Here is a 23,832-nt window from a genome sequence, read left to right on the forward strand (position 1 = left end):
GGTCTTTTGCCAGCCGAACTTTTGAATTCTGACTTAAAACTACTGCTTTTTTCAGCCCTGTTCAGCAGCCCTGCAATGTGTAACTTAGCCTCCTACTTATACCTGCTATAATGTAAACAAAGCTAGAATTCTACCTTTTCTGGGCAGTTTTTCAAGCTGTACCCATTTCCATGTTCATGCCCAGGAGCAGGATCTCAATTTAAAGCACCCCTTTACTCCTTAGCAGATAATAGTGGCTAGGGGAGTGTTTGAGGCCATGGCCACAGTAGCCGCAGGTTCCTTTCTCCTTGGTTAGTTGCTAGGAAGACATTGCTAGGCTTCATAACACTCTGCTGTTTGCTCCTTAGTTCGGCATCTCATATCCTTTGCCCTCTCCCCCTGTCATGGGGCCCATTCTTCTGTCTCACATTGCAGAGGAATGAGTACCCAACCAACACACGAAGTATATGCGTCTCTTCTTTCCAGGACTTGTAATAAAATTCTGGGCATTTATATTAATATGTTAACAATTGTGGCCTAGAATATCAACAGATATTAAAATATAGCCATGCCCACAAACACATTACATGTTTATAGATAATGTACAGTAATGTACTGTTGAAGCATAGTTTGGTTGGTTGGTTTGGTCGGTCTTAAGCAAGTCTCCTGACTGTGAGTGTAAAAAAGAGAGAGGCAATAATATATACTATCTGCAAAAATGCAGAAAAAGTGGCCATGAAACACCATTGACACCTAAAGGATGCAATCCCTTGTACACTTACTTGGTAATAAGTCGTACTGAGCTCAGTTGGACACAACAGCATAAGGGTAAATTGCATATCTGTTACCTTTTAGTGTAGCTTTTAATTCATTTTGCATAGACGTCAGTACTGGTGGACATACATGTTAGTCCTCAACAGATCTTTTAAGAATATTCTGTTTTTGTAACATGTGGCAAGTACCTTACCAACTTTCCCTTCCTCTACTTTTCAGGATGGTACGAAGCAAAAAAGAGAACGGAAAAAGACGGTGTCATTTAGCAGCATGCCAACTGAAAAGAAGATCAGCAGCGCAAGCGACTGTATTAACGCCATGGTTGAAGGCTCAGAACTCAGAAAGGTTCGCTCCAACTCCAGAATTTACCACCGGTACTTCCTTTTAGATGCGGACATGCAGTCTCTACGTTGGGAACCTTCAAAGAAGGATTCTGAGAAAGCAAAGATCGACGTTAAATCAATCAAAGAAGTGAGAACAGGGAAAAATACAGACATTTTTCGTAGCAATGGAATTTCGGAACAGATTTCGGAAGACTGTGCGTTTTCTATTATTTATGGAGATAATTATGAGTCTTTAGATCTCGTTGCAAATTCTGCAGATGTTGCAAATATTTGGGTCACTGGACTGAGGTACCTGATATCGTATGGAAAACACACACTAGATATGCTAGAAAGTAGCCAAGATAAAATGCGGACTTCATGGGTTTCACAAATGTTTAAAGAAACAGATATTGATAATTTGGGGCGCATATCCATGTGCAGAGCTGTACAGTTTATAAAAAATTTAAATCCTGGTTTAAAAACTAGTAAAATTGAATTGAAGTTCAAAGAGCTACACAGAACAAAAGACAAACCTGGTACAGAAATCACAAAGGAAGAGTTTATTGAAGTCTTTCATGAGCTTTGCACTCGCCCTGAAATCTATTTTTTGTTAGTTCAATTTTCTAGCAATAAAGAATTCCTGGACACAAAGGACCTTATGATGTTTTTAGAAGCAGAACAGGGTATTGCACATGTCACCGAAGAGATAAGCCTGGATATTATTCACAAATATGAGCCATCTAAAGAGGGCCAGGAAAAGGGCTGGCTTTCCATAGACGGTTTTACAAATTACCTTACTTCTCCAGAATGCCATATATTTGACCCAGAGCACAAAAAAGTGTGCCAGGGCATGAACCACCCTCTGTCTCATTATTTTATAAACTCATCTCATAACACGTACTTGATAGAGGATCAGTTCCGAGGCCCATCTGATATCACAGGATACATTCGTGCTTTGAAAATGGGGTGTCGGTGTGTCGAGTTGGATGTGTGGGATGGTCCTGACAATGAACCAGTAATTTACACAGGGCACACCATGACCTCACAGATAGTCTTCCGCAGTGTAATCGACATTATAAACAAATATGCATTCGTTGCTTCGGAATACCCTCTTATTTTGTGCTTAGAAAACCATTGTTGTCTCAAGCAGCAGAAGGTGATGGTTCAGCATATAAAGAAAATACTGGGAGACAAGGTCCACACGCAGTCTCCAAACACAGAGGAATCTTATCTGCCTTCTCCTGAATCTCTTAGAGGGAAAATACTAATTAAAGCCAAGAAGCTGTCTCCTAATTGTTCTGGGCTAGAGGGAGATGTTACAGATGAAGACGAAGGCGTAGAAATGTCCCAGAGAATGGGAAAAGAGGGTGTGGAACAACAGAATATTATCACAGTAAAACGGTTTCAGCTCTGCAAAGAGCTTTCAGAACTGGTAAGCATGTGTAAGTCAGTTCAATTTAAAGATTTTCAGGTTTCATTTCAGCTTCAAAAATACTGGGAAGTTTGCTCCTTCAATGAAGTGCTTGCTACCAAATATGCCAATGAAAACCCTGGAGACTTTGTGAATTACAACAAACGGTTTCTCGCCAGGGTTTTCCCTAGCCCTATGAGGATTGATTCTAGTAATATGAACCCACAGGATTTTTGGAAGTGTGGCTGTCAGATAGTAGCAATGAACTTTCAGACACCTGGATTAATGATGGACCTCAACATTGGTTGGTTTCGACAAAACGGCAACTGTGGCTATGTTCTTCGACCTGCTATCATGCGGGAAGAAGTCTCTTACTTCAGTGCAAATACGAAGGACTCTGTGCCTGGAGTTTCACCTCAGCTTCTTCATGTTAAGATTATTAGCGGACAGAACTTTCCTAAACCAAAAGGGTCAGGTGCCAAAGGTGATGTTGTAGACCCTTATGTCTATGTAGAAATCCATGGGATCCCTGCAGACTGTGCAGAGCAAAGGACAAAAACTGTGCATCAGAATGGGGACAACCCAATTTTTGATGAGAGTTTTGAATTTCAGATTAATCTACCTGAACTCGCCATGGTGCGCTTTGTAGTGCTGGACGATGATTATATCGGGGATGAATTTATTGGGCAGTACACAATTCCCTTTGAGTGTTTGCAGACAGGTTATCGCCATGTCCCCCTTCAGTCTTTAACAGGAGAAGCTCTGGCACATGCTTTCTTATTTGTCCACGTTGCTATAACTAATAGAAGGGGTGGTGGAAAGCCACATAAACGGGGCCTGTCTGTCAGGAAGAGCAAGAAATCCAGAGAATATGCCTGTATGAGGACTTTATGGATTAAAACCATTGACGAAGTATTCAAGAATGCTCTCCAGCCCATACGGGATGCCACAGATTTGAGGGAGAACATGCAGGTACCGTCTTTTATTCACTACCATTTATATGAGATTAGCATTTTACATACAGATATACTGGTGTAATTATATGTTTCCATAATAAATAATGTGACATAGTTAAGCGTAGTAAATGTGCTCAGAGGTTCAGTGGCTTTGCAGACAGTTAAAAGTAAGGATTAGAGTTATCAGTGCCCTCAAGTGATGGCTGTAAGATACTCAGGCACGGATGCCACCCTAACTGGATTCAGTTTTTGTTCGGTAAGGTATTTTCTGTTATCTGACTGTTCTTCTGAAGGATGACTGATTATAGATATGTTTTATAGCAAGGTTGGCTAACTGGTTTTATTTACTTACAGTTGTTCCTTGGATCCCGAACGCCTTGCAAGTCGAACATTTTGGCTCCCTAACGCTGCAAACCCGGAAGTGAGTGTTCCGGTTTGCAAACGTTCTTTGGAACCCGAACGTCCGACGCGGCTTACGAGGGTTCCGATTGGCTGCAGGAGCTTCCAGCAGCCAATCGGAAGCCGTGCTTTGATTTCCGAACGTTTTGGAAGTCTAATGGACTTCCAGAACAGATTTCATTCGACTTCCGAGGTACCACTGTATTTTTATTTTTAGTAGTATTATAGACCTGCCCTTCACCCTAAGGTCCCAGGGCAAGTTACAACGATAAAACAGTCCAACAATATTTTTTTAAAAAACCGTATGAAACAACTTATAATCACAAACTACCCCACTTTTCCTCCAAGGAGCTTGAGGTGGCATGGCACTTCTCCCTCTTCCCCATTTTATCCTCTCAGCAACTATGTGAGGTAAAGTTTTATCCTCTCAGCAACTATGTGAGGTAAATTAGGCAGGTAAATTAGGCAGAGGCAGAGAGAGAGAGAGAGAGAGAGAGAGAGAGAGAGAGAGACCGAGACCTAGTCCAAGGTCACCCAGTGAACTTCATGGCTGAGTTAGATTTGAACCCGGGTCTCCCCATTCCTAGTTCAACACTTAACTACTACACCACACTGACACTCATTATTTATTTTGGTAATATATAGTCTGATCTTCATTAAAATCTGTTCCAGAGTAGAATTTTAATCTCAGGGCTGCATTACATGCTGACTAATCTGAGGGCTACATCCCAATGGCGCCTATGATCAAAGCGCTAGTGGGTTCTGATGCCCCACCCCACCTTTGCCCCTTCTTTCTCATGGCACATATACTCACAGTACACATACAGTATACGCCATCTCACCCCACACATGGCTTGCAGAAAGCCCCCATTCCTTCTTCACAACACCTTTTTACCCATGGCAGATAGTAAAGAGGTTCAAGAGCTCCAGCGTGCCAAGGAGACCAGCATTCGAGCAATGGGATGCTGCAGCATCCTGAGGTGGACTTCTTTTGTAGTGCCATGTGAAGGATGGGAAGAAAAAAATGCTCCCTCTGTAGCTGTAGTGTTCTAGCAGGAAGGGGGAAGGGAAACTTCCCCCACCGCTCTGCCAGGGAGAAGGCCCTCTTCCTCCCTGGTGTCCCTTCCTCGTGAGCGTTTAATGAAGTGCCTTTCCTTTCTATCCACTGCCACTGAACAGATTGGCGGTCTCTGGAAACCGGAGGGAGTACTCTGCTCTGCTCTGATGTTTCCGAAGCACTCCCAGCTAGGGGTGTCAGAGAGTTCAGACAAAAACAGAAAAGAAATCAGAAATTGCTGCAGTTGGCATGTTCATGTGTGGTCATGAATGGTAAACAAATGTGACTGGTCTTTGTTCAGTGTTGTTCTTGTTTAGTTCTATGAACAGTAAGTAATTAATGACCTTTCTACAGTGTTTTGACATTTCCTTTACACTGAAAGGGGATGTTAAGATACATAAATAGTTATGCAAGTTATTATCTTGCTGCCCGCAATTTAACATAACGTAGTACTTTGTAGAAGCCAGACTGCAGCAGAATGGATACGCTGTTGATTGTGGTGAATATAGGTCAGAACAGAAAGCTGCTGCCTTATTTTGATACACCCAGTGCTCAGGTTTCCAGTGCTCTAATCTGCTAAGTGTTAGTGGATAAATAAGAGGAGAGGAACTTTGTTCAGTGGCACTTCTAGGCTACCAGAAAAGGCTTGGTGGGTTGGATGAGGCTTGCAAGCCTGGGGTTCAGCATACCTGTTTTGCAGAAAACAGTTGTGTTTGTTGGCTTGCAGCTGATTGTATGAGCTAAGTGCATCAAAAAGCATTGTGTTTGTGGTGTGTGATCTAAAATGGCTCATTCATATATGCAAGCCATCACTTGATTCTGCAGTCATCAAGGGATGTGAAGGCCCTACATAAACTAGTGTCAGATAAACTTAAGATGTATGTTTACAAGTCCCCATATTAAATTGTTGCTGAGGCAAAACCTTCCATATCCTCAGCATTTCTATGTTGTTTCATGTACTGTCGTGTCAAGTAGGTTGCTGTTATCACGGTTTGGTACTAAGCAAGTACTAATATTAGGTATTTCATTTAATGTTAAATTATTCTAGGATAATACTTCCTGCCTGTGATTCGTTTTACCTTGTTAAAGGATGAATGAAAGACTAAAGTGAATTGAAATAGATACACTAACATTGGGCAGGATCAACAGATGTTGACCTGCATTGTAGACATCATAATACAGCACTGGAAAAATATATATCCGAAGAGTAATGTAAAATGACCCATGATCACTTAACTCCTAGAGAGAAAAAGTTTGCATGACAATATTGATGACTGAAAGTTTTTCAAGTAAAGAGCATGAGCTGGAATTTCGACTGTTTCTCTGCAGGGAGAAGAAATGATTACAGTACTGTGAACTGCAGCTGAAAAGTGGGATTACTTTAGAATGTAGAAGCATTCTAAAGCATATCTGCTTAATTTTAATTCTGGATAACTACTGCAAGCCTTGTTGGTACCTTAATTCCTTCAGAAAGTTGATGTTTCTGCAGAACATGGCTACAGATAAGGGGTTTTTTTTTATTTTGGTAGCTATTAGGATTGTACAATGAGGTTGAAATATCTTAAACTAAAGATAATTGAGATTCAAATTGTGTATAAGTGAAATATAACTTCTTCCTTCCTTTTCAACAGAATGCAGTGGTTTTATTCAAAGAGCTGTGTGGCCTCTCTCCTGTAGCAAACCTCATGCAATGCATTCTGGCAGTATCTCCACGCTTGGTGAGATCTGATAACACACCCTTGGTTGTGATGAATCTCAGCGAACAGTATCCCGTTATGGAGTTGCAAGGAATCATTCCAGAAGTTTTGAAAAAAATTGTAACAGCATATGAAACAGTGAGTAGCCTTTATTAAACATACTTTAGACAATATATTACTTTCAAAATATTAGTCTAACCTTCCAAATCACGTGGATGGAAGATCATTTGCATGAATGCAGAGGGTATAACAATGTTTTCGTATGAAACTGTGGCCTGTGCAAGTCATTGTTACCAAAAACATTTGCTTGACGTGTATCTGATGCTATGCTCGTGTGTGTGGGTTACTGCTGTGCAATTTTATATATATGACCAAGCTGTAGCCTTGTTTTTAGTCTGAGGGGGAAAAGAAAATGGTGTTGTTTTAAGGGTTTAGTTTTATTACAAAAATGTGAATCACATTAGTTTCAATACCTGATTCAGTTCAATTTTTAGAAACTTCTTTACAAGCTTTTTTAAAATATATATTTTTATTTGCTTTTCTGTTTTAGCATATCATCAACACTTACTGTGTTACACACAGGATAATAAGAAAAAATACATAAATATAAGACATATATATGTATATTGATGATAATATCTTATTCCTCCAATTTATTTGAGTCTTATAAACCTTAACTTTTACTCCCACTCTTTCCTTGGTTTCCTAACTGCTATCTTTTCCACTGTGTTATCTTACTCTACTAAGTTGTTTTCATTACCTTATATTATCCCACGTTGTAACCTCTACTGCTGAATATTTTTGTCAGCCTGTTACGATTATTTTCTTGTTATAATATTTTCCCATATAATCTATATATAATGTCCAGTCCTCTTTTAAATTTTATCATCTTTATTTCTTATTCTATTTGTCATGCTGGCAAGTTCTATATATTCATTCTTCTTGTGATGGTACTTCGTCTCTTCTCCACTTCTGTGCTACCAGAATCACTTAAAAACAGCAACCAAGCTTTAACACCTTGTATATGTTTCGGAAAATGTGTTTTAAAGCTAGATGTATCCTGAAATTGATAAAAAATGTGAATATTTTAATGCTTAGGCTACCTAGCAAATACAATTATATCTATTAAATTATACCGCTTCTGGAACATGGAAAAGGGAAACACTCAAGAACTGTTACTTAGCAAGCTAAAATGAAACATCTCCCATTATATTTCCCCAAACTTGGTTCCCTTCTCAGTGAGTCCTGTCTTTATTGAACAAATGGACTTTGAGAGTACAGTGGTACCTCTGGTTAAGAACTTAATTCGTTCCAGAGGTCCGTTCTTAACCTGATACTGTTCTTAACCTGAAGCACTTTAGCTAATGGGGCCTCCTGCTGCCGCTGCGCCACCGGAGCACAATTTCTGCTCTCATCCTGAAGCAAAGTTCTTAACCTGAGGTACTATTTCTGGGTTAGCGGAGTCTGTAACCTGAAGCGTATGTAACCTGAAGTGTATGTAACCCGAGGTACCACTGTAGCTCATTCCATTTTCACATTAAGACACTAAGAGGAGCTTATCGTCTTCTTGTAGAACCATCTGATCCATGATACTGTTCTGTTCCAGGGGCATGGGGGAACCTGCAGAGCAGATGGGGTGATGATGGTTGCAGAAGCTGTGGGGTGGAGGGGAAGTTGGCAAAACTGGCTTCCCTCCCCCATTCGGCTAACCATTTCCTTTTGTTAGTGGATAGATAGACAAAGCTGCATTTCCACCATTACTTTTACCAGGAGCTGATGACGGGACTCAGATAGGGATGAGGATATATTTGCAATATGCAAACAATCTGTTTAAACTTTGCACTTAGAATATTAATTGTTCCAAGCATTTTGTTGAGACTAGAAACTGCTTGAAACTATAATACAGTAGGTGCACATTTGCCTAGCTTTTAGGAGCAAAGTTCAGTTTCAGACAAAATATGTCATAGGAAACTTAGAACAAAAGCTATTTCAAAACTTAGCAGCAAAGGGCCTCCACATTGAAAGTTAAACGTTGCTGCTATAAAACTATACTTGTAGTTTTTCATATGTCGCAGGAAGCATTGCAATATGTATATATGTAAGGGGCAAGGAAAGCCTCTATTGGCAAGCAGTGCTGCAAATGTATAGGTATTGCATGTAAATCATAGTGATGTTTACGGTAGAGTTATGTCAAACTCGTCTTAAATAAGAATAGAAACCCTTTTACTTTTGTGCTGCATAGCTAGTTTATAACTTGTGTTTTAACATGCTGCAGCCTTTGCTCTGCACTAGAGTGAAAACATGGGCATTTCCTTATGGAATGTTTTAAAAACAAACCTTGGTTTCCATGGTGAGTGCATGGGCTATCTCTGATTTACATTGTTTTCTTCATTCTCAGTATGCTTCGTGGTTATCATGGATGTTTCTGAAAGTACAACAGTTCCTGGGTCAATCCATCTCAGATAAATATACTAATTTAATATTTAACATTTCTTTGTCAGAAATACCTCCCTTACCATAAAAATTAGATCAAACATTTACACTGGTAACTGAAGTAATCCTCTCTCTAGTTTAGTATTTTAAATTTATTTTTGCACAATGAGTAACTAGGGAGCTCAATATATTTGTTCATTAACCTACACAAGGGTGTAAGCTCTCTCCAGTAAAAATGCTAGCCAATATCAGAGTAATTTAAAATGACAAACTACTACAGGGAATTGAGGCATTATAGAATGAAAATGTGTTCTGTGTTAAAGGAGAAACTTATAATTATTAAAGAACTAGTGTCAAGTGAGCAACTATTTTCAGTTAATTAAGATGTCCCTGGATAGTTTTTAGATTATACATTTTCCTCATAAAAATATAAAGCACGATACAATTTTTTCAAATTCAGTATACATTATTGCATGCAAATGGCTGGGTTTGCATTTGGGAATTCCCCCCCAGGCTATCTTATGTGGACTAATGGAGAAATTGCAAATTATTTCAGTTGGGAGTTGAGCCTGAGCCCACATTTGGATGTATTTATAGTATTTATAGTAAGTGGAGAGATGCTAGAACCATAAGTTACAGAACAGCAACATTGCTATGTCTAGTTGAATGCGTAACATTATTGAAACAAGCATGAGGCCCCTGGTTAATATACAGTGGTACCTCGGTTTATGAACAGTCCAGTTTAAGAACCATTTGGTTTACAAACTCCGCAAAACTAGAAATAGTGTCCCAGTTTGAGAACTTTACCTTGGTCTAAGAATGGAATCCGAATGATGGAAGGGCACCGGCGGCGGGAGGCCTCATTAGGGAAAGCATGCCTCGGTTTAAGAATGGTTTCGGTTTAAGAACTGACCTCCGGAACAGATTAAGTTCGTAAACCGAGGTACCACTGTACTCTTTTTTGGGCAACTCGATTGAATGACTGAAGGATTTGGCACCCCAAATCTGGGAATCAAGAAGACTGTAACCAACCTGGAATTGAGAACATAGCTCCACCCCGAAACTAGATTAAACATACATGGTTCTATGTTCAGTTCCTTCTATAGATTCATTATGGCAACTGATAAGTTGCACTGGGACAAAATTGTTGTACAATATTGGTTTATCCCTCTTACCTACTGTCCTGCATTTCCTTGAAACCCTAAGAAAATGCTTTCCTTTAGCTAAAAGTTCTGATAAAATGGGTGATGAAATTATGAGTATAAGGGGATAATACAAAAACATGTTTATTACTTTTGATGCAAGGAAATGAGACCCCCTCCAAGAGTAGATTACATTGTGACATTGAGAGATATTTTGTGACGGATCCAAAGAGTTCGTAGGAATTGTGACTAGGACTGGACAGCTGGGATCCAAAAGGTGGGTATAAGAGAGGAATCCACATGTGCAGACAGAGTTTTGCTTTGGTTTTGATGTAACCATTCCAAATATCAAGTACATATGCTGCTTTTAAAAACTGCAGTGGTTTCCCAGTTTGGCAGTGGGAATTCTGTAGCAAAAAAACGCAGGCAAAACTTTCTTCGAATTCCCGTTCCCTCCTGCTAGTGAAAGCAAAAGTGGCTCCACTACCATAGTGTTTTGGGATTGAAGGGAATAGAACAGAACAGAAAGGATTGTGTGACGGTTTGCTCTAATCCCCCGTTCATTTTTGTTGTCCTTTTTCAGAAAAGGACATTACAGAGCTGCAAAAATCAGAAGAGGGCAACCAAAATGATTGTGGGATATGAGCAATTTCCTTATGAGGGAAGGGTGCAATTGGAATGTTCTAATGTTTTTAAAAGTCTTTTGGGAGCCCCCCAGAGTGGGTGAGGCAACCCAGTTAGTTAGTTAGTTAGTTAGTTAGTTAGTTAGTTAGTTAGTTAGATGGATGGCATACAAATAATAATAAAAAAGATTAGTAGTAGTGGTGGTAGTTTTATATATTATTTATTGATTTGTCACTTTCCACACACAGAAGAGTGTCCCAAAGCAACTTATAGTTTAGGGGGAAGATGAAGAGTAAGGGGGAGCATATTAGATGTGTATAAAATGTATGGATCAGGTGTAGAAAGTGAGTATAGGTTTTTCTCCTTAAAAATGCTAAAACATGTAAGAACAAGATGCTGTATTAGATGGTTCTTTCTCCAGCATGGCTTTTTAAAAAAAAAAGTAGTTAAAGTAGGGAAGACGCTTTTAGGCTGTTCTAGAGAGGTCAATAATGTTCTTTTCAAGTTTTGTCTACTTGTCCCGTAAATGAATAGCACCATGCAGTCCACAACGTACAAATACATGGTTTTCAGACCAATTGGGAACACCAGACAAATTCTATTTCTTAAACCTCGTCCAAGCAGTCTTATATGAATGACAAGTACTTTATTGTAAACATAAGTAACACCCAGAAGATTTGTTTTCTTACAATGGCAATTTTGGACAGCATTTAAAGCAGTAGAAAGATCAATTACACTTCATTATAAATCGACTTTGATTGCCTGGGCCTAACCACAGCTGGTCGGTAATGAGGTTACTATTGATTGCCGTCTTGTTTACAAGGTCTTTTCCCTATGTGCTGTCACAGAGGTTGACGTACAAAGCTCCTCTTAAGTGAAGGTCTGTACTTCACCAATCCCAGAAGTTGTTATCATTGAAATTATAAGGTATACGAAGAAAGTAAAGATTCAGAAAACATTTTGTTAGGCAATAGCTATTAAGTTTGTTTAATACATGCTATGTGTTATTGCCAACATAATTATAGAGGTTATGAAATGCTACACATTTGCCAGAGCGGTAGGTATAATATCAGTGGCCTTCTCCCAGGTAGTACCATTTCTGTAGTAACAACTTGTGAGCCTGCTGCTCTGGAAAAGCATTTAATGAAGGCTACTGACAAATCTTGAGATTAGGTTAGATTGCAGAGTCAGAAATGAAGCCCTACAACTCTGTAAAATGTTGAACAAACCAAGAACATTGCAGTCATTTGGACACACTCCTATATTGATCTATAGTGAGAGAAGGTAACTTGCGGCTCTTCAGATGTTGTTGGACTACAAACCGCCATGTAAGATCTTAATTAGTATCTGTTTTCAAGTAATGATCTGACAAGTGTTACTATCTGATAAATAGTATTTTAAATCTTCTCTCCATAGTTAAATCATTGCCTTGTTTGGTGGGTTAGTGTAATTCCCTTACTGGATGTGCTGGAACCATCACAATTTGATATATGTATAGATCCTGAGGCCCGGTTAATACTTAAGATGTTCTTAACTTCTTGAGACATTGCAAATCTGTACTTAATTTCTAGTTCTGCAATCTCGTCATTAGGATAGAGGTTAAAGGATTACCTTCATATTACCTCTCTTAATAAAGTTGCATAACTGCTCATGCCTAACTATCCATCTAAGTTCCCGATGGACAAATTCTTACTTGAGCTGCCTAATTCCCAGGTCCTGATGAAGCTCTCATACCTAGATGTGACTCCAAGCCAGTTAATGTATTTCAGAAAGGCTGTGCCCATATTTCCACAGAATATGGACTGCATATTTTCTCAAAATGTTAATGTTTTGGGTAACATTTGAAATGCAGCTCCATGTATACACCACCCAAGAAGTAGACAGGGGGAACAAGGACTCGCAGTCACCGAGTTCTCTTTATTTTGAGTTCTTATCACAGTTCTATGAAAAATGGAAATAAATAAACCCTGTATTTCTAATGGCAAAAGAATTCTAAAGGACAAAGAGTGATAAAAAAGACCTGATAGACACTAAGAAAAGGCTGGATAACTGTTTCCTATATCAATGCTGAGTGTTAGGTTAGCACTATTTAAAAGTTGCTTTTACTTGTCAGATTCAACCACTTAATGTGACCTACTTTGCTAATTCAACTTTTAGTATAACAGTGTATTGGGTGAAAGAAATTCCTAAAGTAAAATCAAACCCTAAGGCAAGTAGCTTTTGCCCTACAAGACTGAACTAAACAATTTTGTATTCATCCTTAGTGACCTGTCTTTTGTTTTAACTTCTTTTGCATGTCCCTTAAAAAACCCCAAACCCTCCTTACTAAGCTTGTGTCTTAATTGCCATTGTATTGCCACTAAAAGTTTTTTTGTGCTATCACATTTTAAAATGTGTCCCATTTCGCTTTCTCATTGGAATTGTTTATGGTTGGATCTTCTTAGGCTCCTTTCCACAGTCATATATACCTTGCAATGGAATTCTACCATGGTTTAAATCCTGGCTCATTTGGAAGCTACTAACCACAGTTTCCAGTTCACAGGAAACTATGGTTAACTGCGGCTCCGTCACTTGTTTCTGCACTTTCCCCAAAGGAGGAGCAAAGGGGCTGCATGTGGGTGCATATCCTGGCTTACTTAGTCATTATTTGATTGGGCCAATTGGACAATTTGGTCTGGAGGAGTGTAGTTTCAGGGTGAAGTAGGAAAATACACCATGACAGAAGAAGGCAACAAACTAGAATAAAGCTAAAGTAAATTAACTCCACTGAGGGGAGGTAATGAAAAACAGGTTTTTGAATGTGCTCCAATAACCCTGAAAGTGAGACACTGAAATAATGAGTAAATGATAATCTGAAAACAAAAAGAGGATTACAAAGGATTTCTTTTTGCTATTGGATTTTCTGTATTTTGGAGATGGATCACTTTAACTTGACAACCAGCTGAAGATATTGCTATAAGGTATTGCTTATTGCTATATATTGAAGACTTATTGCTGTATTGAATCTGATGTAATGGGTTTACTGAAAGCATTTCAAAGCCCTTCATCATTAAACTTGTGGCTTTATGAACCAAATTTTTAAATCAGTTGGTGGGCACAGGATATACAATACAGGACATGGTACAATTCCCCACCTGCTAATTTGATGTTACTGCCTTCATTAAATGTTTCTTGAGGAGTCTTAAAATAATTTAAAGATAATTTGCCTTTCTGTGCATTATTTATAAAGTATATGGGTTGTATGATATTTTGCCCCTTGTTTATAACAGAGAAATTGAGACTGGGCTCTTTTTGGGAGTATGGAGACTATGAAACACTACGAAGTTGACCTCACCTGGCTTGGAGATGTTTCTGCCGTGTTGTGGCAGTTCCCTTCTTTAGTGAAAACTGTTTCAACTCATCAGTGTAGTGCCATGGTAGCGGCATTTCCCTGTCCGCCTTGCTGTTTGCTAGGCAGTGGATATGTGAGGAAATATTTGAAAGATCTCAGGCCCTGTTTGACTGCATTTTGTTCCGACAAGCAATACTTGGCAAGATTCAGGATTGTGGACTTTTATGTATCCACACTGGGCCAATTTAAACTCTAGCCATGAAATCAATGTTGAGCATTGCTCCTGGGATTTGTGGCTTGAAACATATATACAGCATGTTCTCATGGAAGCACTGTATTCTAAAAGGAGCAACCTATGCATTTTATTGCATAACTACACCTCTAAATCTGTAGAATCCACAAACACTCACACACAATTAACATGGCAAATTCTGACACTTTGAAATGCCTGTTAGTAAAGGAGGATGACTTGGCATATTAGCAAATAAATGAGTGAGTACAAATAACAGCCCTGTGAATATGTTTTCCTCAGGGAGGCAATTATTATAGAATCTTGTACATTTGTATATGATCGAATTACTAGAACATATGTGAATTTTTCAAAGGTACCATATTTTTCGCTCTAGAAGATGCACCTAGTTTTTGGAGGAGGAAAACAAGAAAAAAAATATATTCTGACTCCCAGAAACCAGAACAGCAAGAAGGATCTGGCTTCTGGGATAGCCGCGCAAAGCCTCTTCAGGGCAGCGGGATGAAGGCTACCCCAAGAGCTCTGCTCCCTTTAAAGAGCGCATGGAGCGTGTGTGCGGCTCTTTAAAGGGAGCGCTGAGCAGAGCCTCCTGCCTGCATTAACTCCATAAGATGCACACACATTTCCCCTTACTTTTTGGGAGGGGAAAAGCAAAAAATACGGTACTTTGAGTCTCTGAGAAAAGTGGGGTATAAATCTAAATAAAGAGCTTTTTAAAAAAGTAATGCAGTAGTGTCCATAGGCTCCAGCTCCATAGGGCTGAGGTGTCTTCAGCTCCGCAAAACTTGAGGGTTTGGGCCTCACGACACCAGGCCTCACGGGGGTGGCAGCGGGCCTCATGGCCTGTGTTGCTCATAGGTTGGACAGAACCTGGCGCCTCCGGTAGTGTCACCAGCAATGTAGTACAGTGGTACCTCGGGTTACATACGCTTCAGGTTACAGACGCTTCAGGTTACAGACTCTGCTAACCCAGAAATAGTACCTCGGGTTAAGAACTTTGCTTCAGGATTAGAACAGAAATCGCACTGCGGTGGCATAGCAGCAGCGGGAGGTTAAGAACAGACCTCCAGAACGAATTAAGTACTTAACCCGAGGTACCACCGTAATCTGAGAATGTTACTATACAAAGTTTAGAGAGGAGCCACAGCTCTGTAGCAGAGTTTATCCTTTGCAAGTGGAAGGCCACAATTGTCCCGTTTTAATCTCTAGCAACTTCAATTAAGAAAAGAGCTCGGGTAGGGAAATACGTTCTGTCTGAGAAATGGCCAGTTCATGCAGGCTGTGAGTCTGGATTCGCCAGTGCTCTGACTTCTAGTTTTCATTGCTCATTTTCTCATTGCTCAAGTTATTCTCTTGTTACAGATGATTCAAACTATCAAGACTCTGATAGAAAATGCAGATAACGTATATGAAAAAATAGCCCAGTGCCAAAAAGCAGGTAAGGACACAACTCTATTTTTATTCAGTATTCTGCAGTGGGTTAACATATTCTACTAAAAGTGTAAAAATAGTCGCACATCAATGTATTATATAACCAACATGATTCAACAGACGAATTTCAGTTACTTACTTTTGGGTTTTTGTGTTAAAGATTTTAGGAGCTATGTGAGAGTTATGTTTCTTTGATACATGGAACATTGCAGCTGATTATTCTATTCTTTCATTTTTCATTTCAATTTACAATGAGTAAAAAACTTGCTTTTTGGCTGAGTGAAACGTTTTGGCAAGTGATTTGCCGAAGGTCTCACATTAGCCTTAACTCGGAAAAGAATCAAGAATCAAGAATCAAGATTTGCCTCAGTCTGCCAATGCCAAAATTTAAAAGCGTTAACTGGAACAAGAATTAAATGAGCAGCTTCCACCTGACAGGGAAGTTTAATAGCATTTAAAATCACATATAATATTTATAATACATAGTATACAGCTTCCCTGTCTCAATTATTTCCATCTTTTATTTGACAATGAAATAGTGAAAATATAGTGTGTTGGCAGGGTTGGCAGGATTTCTCTAAGGATGGATTTATGCCATTTGGAAGCAATGTATATACAGTTGCAAGCCAGAGGATCTCACAGTTATAGGTCATTTAATTTCTACCTATTTTGTTTTGTTTTGTTTGTAAAGCAGAAACTAATACATGTCTTGCAGGTGTAATTAGATAGGAATGCATTTTTTGCAGTTGAGTGGAACAGATGAAGATTTAATGATCAAAATGCTGGAAATAAATATGCAATTGATACCATTGCATTTATCACAAAGAAAACATAAAGATGTTTTTGTTGGTCTCAATGGCATAAAGAGCTTTTTAGTTAGAACTCTTTCTTCCTGCCTGATGAATTGTCTAGAAAGGTTGTGATCTTTAACCTTTACCTGTCAGTAAGCCCATTGGGTGGTATTCAGTACTAGTCCTACTCAGAGTGGGTCCTTTGAGGTTAGTGGACATGAACTGGGTTCATTAATTTAAGTGGTTCTACTCTGAGTAGGAACCCATTGAACTTGGCAGACAGAGTAGGCAGGCACAGGATTGCACTGCTAAAAGTATCAGTGGAATTACTTATTACCCTAACTAAGCAGTCTGATTAGCACATGCATTTTGGAGGTGTTGTTCTGCCTTCATGGGACCATTTCTTTGTGTCAGTGTGAAGAATGTTGTGGTCCTTATACACTGAAGCTCCTAGGGACTGCTTCAGATGACGGCTGTGATTTACGACGTTTCTGCAACATGTTCTAGTGCATTAGTCTTGTATTAGTTTGTTTTGCAATGCTTTCCCAAGAGGGATTGTAGCTTTTGTTAACCAAAGTACAACAAAAATAAATGTGATTCAGAGATTCATAGAGTTGGAAGGGACCATGAGAGTCATCTAGTCCAACTCCCTGTGATGCAAGAACCTTTTACCCCACGCGGGGCTCAAAACTCATGACCCTGAGATTAAGACCAAGCTATTTGTGGTATAAAAAGTTATAGGATTCCACCAGGATGTTATGGGATGTGCACAGTTTGGAGGTGAAGCAAAATTTTTGCATGTGCAGTCATCATAAATGGGCAATAGAAAGGATGTCTGATCCTACTAACAATGTAGACTGTTTCCATTCCCAGGCCTTTTCAGTAAGACATGTGGCAAACTGTTGATTCAAGTAGTTACGGCATGGAGCCCCATAGTGCACAAAAGCCTTCAGTGCTGAAGTTGCGTTGGGGAAGTGGTGGGTGCAATTGTTGAACTGGGTGTGCGTGTGAAGTCTGACTTGCTCCAGTTCTGATTTAGCAAGCCGCTGTATATGGTTCAATATTAACCTATCAAATATTTGTATTAATAAGTAACCTTGGTCTGGCTGATAAACCTCCAGTGTTTAGTTTTCCTGATGTTTGTTTTGTGCAAAAAAAAAAATATGTTGCTGGATATTTTTTGCACTGCATTTAATTATGACCAAGTCATATTTTATGAAGGAGTAAAGAGAAAGGTAGATGAATATTTTTGACATAGCATCCTGATTTTGCAAATTCTTTCAGGAAGCAACGACCTTGACTTGCATTTTTAGTCCCACAAACACATGGGGGTGTAACTTTGTTTGCAGTGGAATTTTCCCATGGGCTGTGTTTAGGATTAAAAATCCTTCTGTGTATCTTGGTCTATGCAGATGCATGAGTCTACATAGATCTCGACTAACTTTTTAAGGTAAAATGTACAATAGTTTTATCTTTGCTCCAGGGGTATGTGTGTGTTTGTGTTTTCCCACCTTAGACTTCAGATGGAGGTTCACATGAGTGAATCCTCTTCCATACAAAGTAATTCCACATAAAAAAACTAGAAGGTCAGGTAGAACAATTGTAGCCTAGTCATCTCCCTGACAAGTTAATACTTTTATACATAGTATTTTAAAAAGTGATTTCTCAGTGTCTTAAAGTGGTATCCTCATCTCATCAGCCAGGTAAAGCCACCTGCATAGAGCTATTATTCTGTTTCTTTGCATCAGAAAGATACTCTCCTTGTTAAAACAGCATATATGAAAAAGAAATGAAGTCTTATCAACAGTATTCATTCTAGCAGTAATACTCTTTAGCCAAATGGCAGCCTTCTAGTGTGTTTCCTGAGGCAATTTATCATTCATGTTGTTTGACTATTTTGCCTTTTAGAACCTTTCTAGACACTGCATTGAAACTTTCAAGAATACAGTTCTAAAGGGGAAAATATTTTATTCATCTATAAGGGCCCTGAGATTGGCCTTTCTTTATTTCGTTCCTCTTTTGAAATTGCAAAGAAGATTTGTAAGTCACTGTGCTTCAGAATTAATGAGCTATCATCATTAACTGACACCTTGTTTAGTTGGTAGAAACCAAGCGTATCAGATCCAGTAGGTATTAATGCAAAAATAGTTAATGCACTATCATGTTGTATTGCTTAGCAGAGGCATTGATGAAGAAAGGCAGCACCAGGTGAACCTCCCTTAGACCCTTGTGAAAATGAGATTATACTCGGCTATGATCCCTGTTATTTTGTGTGCTCTCTCACATTAATTTAGAGCACATTAATCATTGTGCTGCAGCAAATCTTACATGACTTAATATATAGTTGGCAGAGGTTTCTTGTATAAGGTATCGCTTCATTTTCTTCATATTCTCTTAGGTCAGTTTTGTTTTGTTTTTCCTTCCCCCAGCGATGGAGTTCCATGAGAATTTACAAAGTATAGGAGCCAAGGAAGGTTTAAAGGAGAGAAAGCTACAAAAAGCAGTGGAGAGCTTTACCTGGAATATTACAATCCTAAAGGTATGTTTTTTTAAAGTTGAATACTTTTTGAAACATAAACCACCATGCTTAGACCATTACCAAAAATATGATAATTAATGTTACACTATACAGAGTGTGGTTCTACTGAATACAAAGTTTGATGATACTTAAAATGGAAATGCTGTCCTTTTGTTGAATTTACAGAAACATTTGTGTCTTGGATATGAACAGTATAGCATCACCCTTTATTAGTTAGATGCAGCTGGAATACTTGTCTAGTTTTAGCCATCAAAGACATAGGAATAAAAACTGCACAGATGATGAAGGGTGGAGAACATCTGGTTCTCCAGATGTTGCTGGACTACCAGCTCCCAACATCCCGTCATCACTGGCCTTGATATCTGGGGCTGACAGGAGTTGGAGTCCAACAGCAACAGATTCTGTGACAGGCAGCAACTCTCCAGGGTCTCAAGCAGAGATCTTTTACAAAGGTAGCATTTTTCCATCTCCGCCGTATTAAGCAGTTGGTCCCTTACCTTTCTCACCCTGATCTGGCACAGTGATCCATGCAGAATGCTGTGGCGAGGCTCCTTATGTGGTCCTTGCCGCGGGATCACATTCATCCAGTGCTTTACCAGCTGCACTGGTTCCTGGTGGAGTACAGGGTCAGATTTAAGGTGCTGGTTTTGACCTTTAAAGCCCTATGCGGCCTAGGACCTACGTACCTACGGGACCACCTCTCCTGGTATGCCCCACGAAGGACCTTAAGGTTCACAAATAATAATAAATAATAATAATAATAATAATAATTTATACCCTGCCCTCCTCAGCCAAGGCCGGGCTCAGGGCGGCTTACAAGCAATAATAAAAACAAGTTGAATGATTACAACTTAAAAACAAAATTAAAATACAACATTAAAATATTCAAACGTTAGAATATTAAAATGAAGCCTCATCGATGACAACACTTTGGAGGTCCCAAGTCTCAAGGTGGTTAGATTGGTCTCAACTAGGGCCAGGGCCTTTTCAGTACTCGCCCCGACTTGGTGGAATGCTCTGTCACAAGAGACGTGGGACTTGACATCTTTCCGCAGGGCCTGCAAGACAGAGCAGTTCCGCATGGCCTTTGGTTTGGACTCAGTCTGACCCTTATGTTTCCCTCCCCTTATGGATTTGAGGCTTTTAAAATGAGGCTGCATTTTAAATTGCATTTTAAATTGCCCCCCCCCCCCATTATATTTTTATTGTGATTTTACTGGTGTTGGCTGCCCTGAGCCCAGCTCTGGCCAGGGAGGGCGGGATATAAAATTTGTTGTTGTTGTTGTTGTTGTTGTTGTTATTGATGTGTTTAGCTGACCTTCTTAGCTGGAGATTATGCAAATGGAAAAGTGATGAAATGAATGCAATGCAGTGAAAATCAGTGTGGGCAGAGGTCCTATTGGGGACAGGGGCTTCTAGGTGTCAGGTGCACTTGTAAAGTAGCACTAATCTGCAAGGATGAAGAGCTACAGATAATCTTCAGGATTTTCTGAGCATGCAATTCCTGAAGTCTCCTTTGCATTCAGGGCGCAACCTTAGTATCAACCCTCAACGTAACTCTTCTTTAACCTCTTCAGCTGCCTTGTGCACAAAGGCCACTACTTCCCTGTAAAAGATCACATGTCTAAAATATGGGCCACTGGCACATGGAATCAATGGCCCGGGGGATATACCGTATTTTTCGCTCCATAAGGCGCACCTAGTTTTTAGAGGGGGAAATCAAGAGAAAAAATATTATTCCCCCCCCCCCCACCCAGCCCCAAAGAGCAAAGAAGCCAAGACAGCGAGCGGGATTCATCCTACTGGCTGTTTTGGCTCCTGCCATAGCCGCATGCAACCTCTCCAGCCGGGAGAGGCTGCACAAGGCTATGGCAGAAGCCAAAACAGCCAGCAGGATGGATCAACTAGGGCCCTGCGGGACCTGACATCTTTCCGCAAGGCCTGCAAGACAGAGTTGTTCCACCAGGCCTTTGGTCAGGGCCCAGCCTGACTCCCTCCTCTGGCAACCTGCACAGAACTTTGCTTAACGGTTGTCATTAATTTGATTTTAATTAATTTTTATAATGAAATGTTTTAGAATGTTGGATTATTTGATTGTTTGATTATTTGTTTGTTGTTAGCCGCCCTGAGCCTGGCTTTGGCTGGGGAGGGCGGGATATAAATAAAATTTATTATTATTATTATTATTCTTCAGCTGTGGGCAGCCTCTCTGGCCGGGAGAGGCTGCGCACGGCTATGGCAATTCCCCCACATCCCGCAAAAGTTCACAGGAGCCGCGCACCCTTTAAGGTGCGCACGGCTCCTGCAGGCTTTTCTACGAGGAGGAAGAAGGGACTGACTGGTGGCGTCAGTCCCTTCTCCCTCCTGGGGAAAAGCCCGCAAGAGCCGCACGGTGCTTGTGTGCGGCTATTGGGGGCTTTTCCTGCCTGCCTCCCCCCTGCATTTGTTTCATAAGACGCACACACATTTCCCCTTACTTTTTAGGAGGGAAAAAGTGCATCTCATGGAGCAAAAAATACGGTATGTTGTGTCATATTTAGACTCTGCCCTTTGACACATGGAATTTGTGCAAATAAAATGAGGTCCTCAACAGCGATGTGAATGGTTGAACCTCTGATTGCTATATCCACACCTCAGTAACCTCAAGACGCTATAAAACATACTGATTATTATGCACCCCCTTGAATAAGCATGGTGGTTTACTAGTTGATATAGACCTTTGCATAGCCATATTTGAGATGGGGAAATAATAGACGTCAAAGATCATTGCACTTTTTGTTTCTTTAAAACAGTTATTTAAAAGAACATTTGCCAATGTTGTTGGTGTTCCTGTTTCGATGTTTTCTTTTTAAAAAACATTCTAGTGATATCAGAATCCCCCGTTGTCAGACTATAAACTTGGCATCATTAAAACCGATTTTTATGTGAAGTGGCTAGGGCTCTAAAGAGGCTCCGTGAAGCTATTAGAAATCTGTTTACTTCCTTGAAAAGGAAGCAGCTGAATTAACATTAATGCAGTTAGGATGAGAAAATTAAATACTTTGCCGCTCTTTTGAAAAGTATCAATGGTACTTAATGAGGTACACAGGAGGGAAAGTATTAACATCTTTTCCTTTTTAGGCGCTGCATATGCTTGCTTCACACTTCTCTAGGCTTAACTTCATCTTAACATTTTTGCTTTACATTTTGCATGAATTTAAAATCATATAATAAACAAAGCCTTTTTTCATATGGAAGTATACAATTAAAATGCAGTTTTGTTTCCATTTGTTCTCAGCAATGTTTTCCATTCAGCAAAATGGAAGAAGTGGCAAAGTTAGTGCAGCTGCCTGCCTGTAATTCATTCCCTGTCTTTCTTCCCCAAACAGATAAAGGTTCCATTTGCCCACCGAATAACTCATCTCTGCACTAAACTCTGGAATCTATTTTAACGACATCACATTTCATGGCACACTCTCTCTCTCCTACACACTTTTGAAAGCTTTCTTTCAGTTTTTCAAAAATACAGTTTCATCTCACCTCCTCTCAGCTTCATTCTTCCCACTCACTAACTTGTCATAGAATTCTATTGTAGAAACACATCCAGCATACAAACTGTAAACCTCATCTTAATTCCCTCCCACACATCTCAGCAAAGCAGCCCATCTTTCCTGGCCTCTAGTGCTGCACTTACGAAGCACCTGTGGAGGGATGAACAAAGTGAACAAGTCATTTTAAGAAAACTATCTTGCTGTTTGCCCTCCTAAGATACAAAACTAGCAAACTCAGGACCCTATGAAACAATTCATTTATTAGTAATATTTCAGAAAGCAACATTTTATTTATCAGTTTACCTCTTGGAAGCCATTTTGGCATATAAGCCATGTACAACTATAAAATCAAGCCAAAATTAAAATACACAATAATGTTAAAACATCCTTAATTAAAATGTACGTAAAGCAAATGAACAATTCAAACAGTTTAAAAACAAACCACAAGTTCAATTCAGGGAAATGTTTGCCTAAACAAGCGCATTTTTAGGGAGCTGGCGAAATGTCAACATTTTTAGGAGCTCTTGTATTTCAGTAGGGAGAGTGTTCCACAAGCACTGGTGTTACCAGTAAAAAAGTCTGCTCTGTGTTACCACAAGCCAATAATCATCAGCCTTGAAGAAACTAGCCAGATTCCATTAGCCGATCACAGTGCCCTTATGGGGCAGTGAATATGCCATTTGTGGAAAGTGTTATTAAATTATTTCTCATTAAAATTAACTTGCTCACCTTTAGGAAAACAGGCCTCGGAGCTCACTCAGTAGCAACTGTTCTCTGGAAGCCCTGTATCAGCCTTAAGCTTCTTAAATAATTTGCTTTACATTTGTGATCAAAGACTTATTTTGGAGTTTTGATGGATGTGGCTATGCCCTTTTTGCAGAGAAAAATTTCTAAGTGTTGAGTTTTGCTTGGGGTTCCTCTGCAGTTGCTAGCAGCTTCTGAATTATCTGTCAGTTATAGCTCACTTTATTTACAAGTAACAGATAAGCAGACAAGGCAGCTGAAAACTGCTTCAGTTGGGCTGCAGTTGGATTCTAAGCACTCTGAAAATTGCACCCAGCATTTAATTCACTCGGTTTATTTTAGCAAGAGTCAGCCTAGATTAGCTTAGATTTAAACAAACCAAAGCGAAAACAACATGAACTAAATAAATGATTCTGTGCTG

General features: G+C 39.6%; 1 protein-coding gene and 1 long non-coding RNA gene across 11 annotated transcripts in view; one reads left to right on the forward strand and one right to left on the reverse strand.

The window, feature by feature from the left end:
• The window catches only part of PLCL2 (phospholipase C like 2), a 147,890-nt gene that overhangs the window by 121,668 nt on the left and 2,390 nt on the right, over nucleotides 1–23,832 (forward strand). For all 10 annotated transcript variants that reach the window (XM_080974597.1, XM_080974598.1, XM_080974599.1 and 7 more), the window contains 4 exons: nucleotides 973–3,459; nucleotides 6,531–6,734; nucleotides 15,739–15,814; nucleotides 19,028–19,137. In XM_080974597.1, coding sequence (XP_080830723.1) covers nucleotides 973–3,459; nucleotides 6,531–6,734; nucleotides 15,739–15,814; nucleotides 19,028–19,137 — 2,877 coding nt within the window. The remainder of the gene's footprint in view (nucleotides 1–972; nucleotides 3,460–6,530; nucleotides 6,735–15,738; nucleotides 15,815–19,027; nucleotides 19,138–23,832) is intronic.
• LOC308459562 overlaps nucleotides 6,750–23,832 on the reverse strand; it is a 37,547-nt gene continuing 20,464 nt past the window's right edge. Inside the window, exons 2-3 of the long non-coding RNA XR_013978151.1 lie at nucleotides 8,934–9,021; nucleotides 6,750–7,656 (exon numbers count right to left, since the gene is read on the reverse strand). This is a non-coding gene — a long non-coding RNA (uncharacterized lncRNA). The remainder of the gene's footprint in view (nucleotides 7,657–8,933; nucleotides 9,022–23,832) is intronic.

Source organism: Podarcis pityusensis (assembly GCF_964106645.2).
Source record: "Podarcis pityusensis genome assembly, chromosome: 12".
NCBI classification, from domain to species: Eukaryota; Metazoa; Chordata; class Lepidosauria; order Squamata; family Lacertidae; genus Podarcis; species Podarcis pityusensis.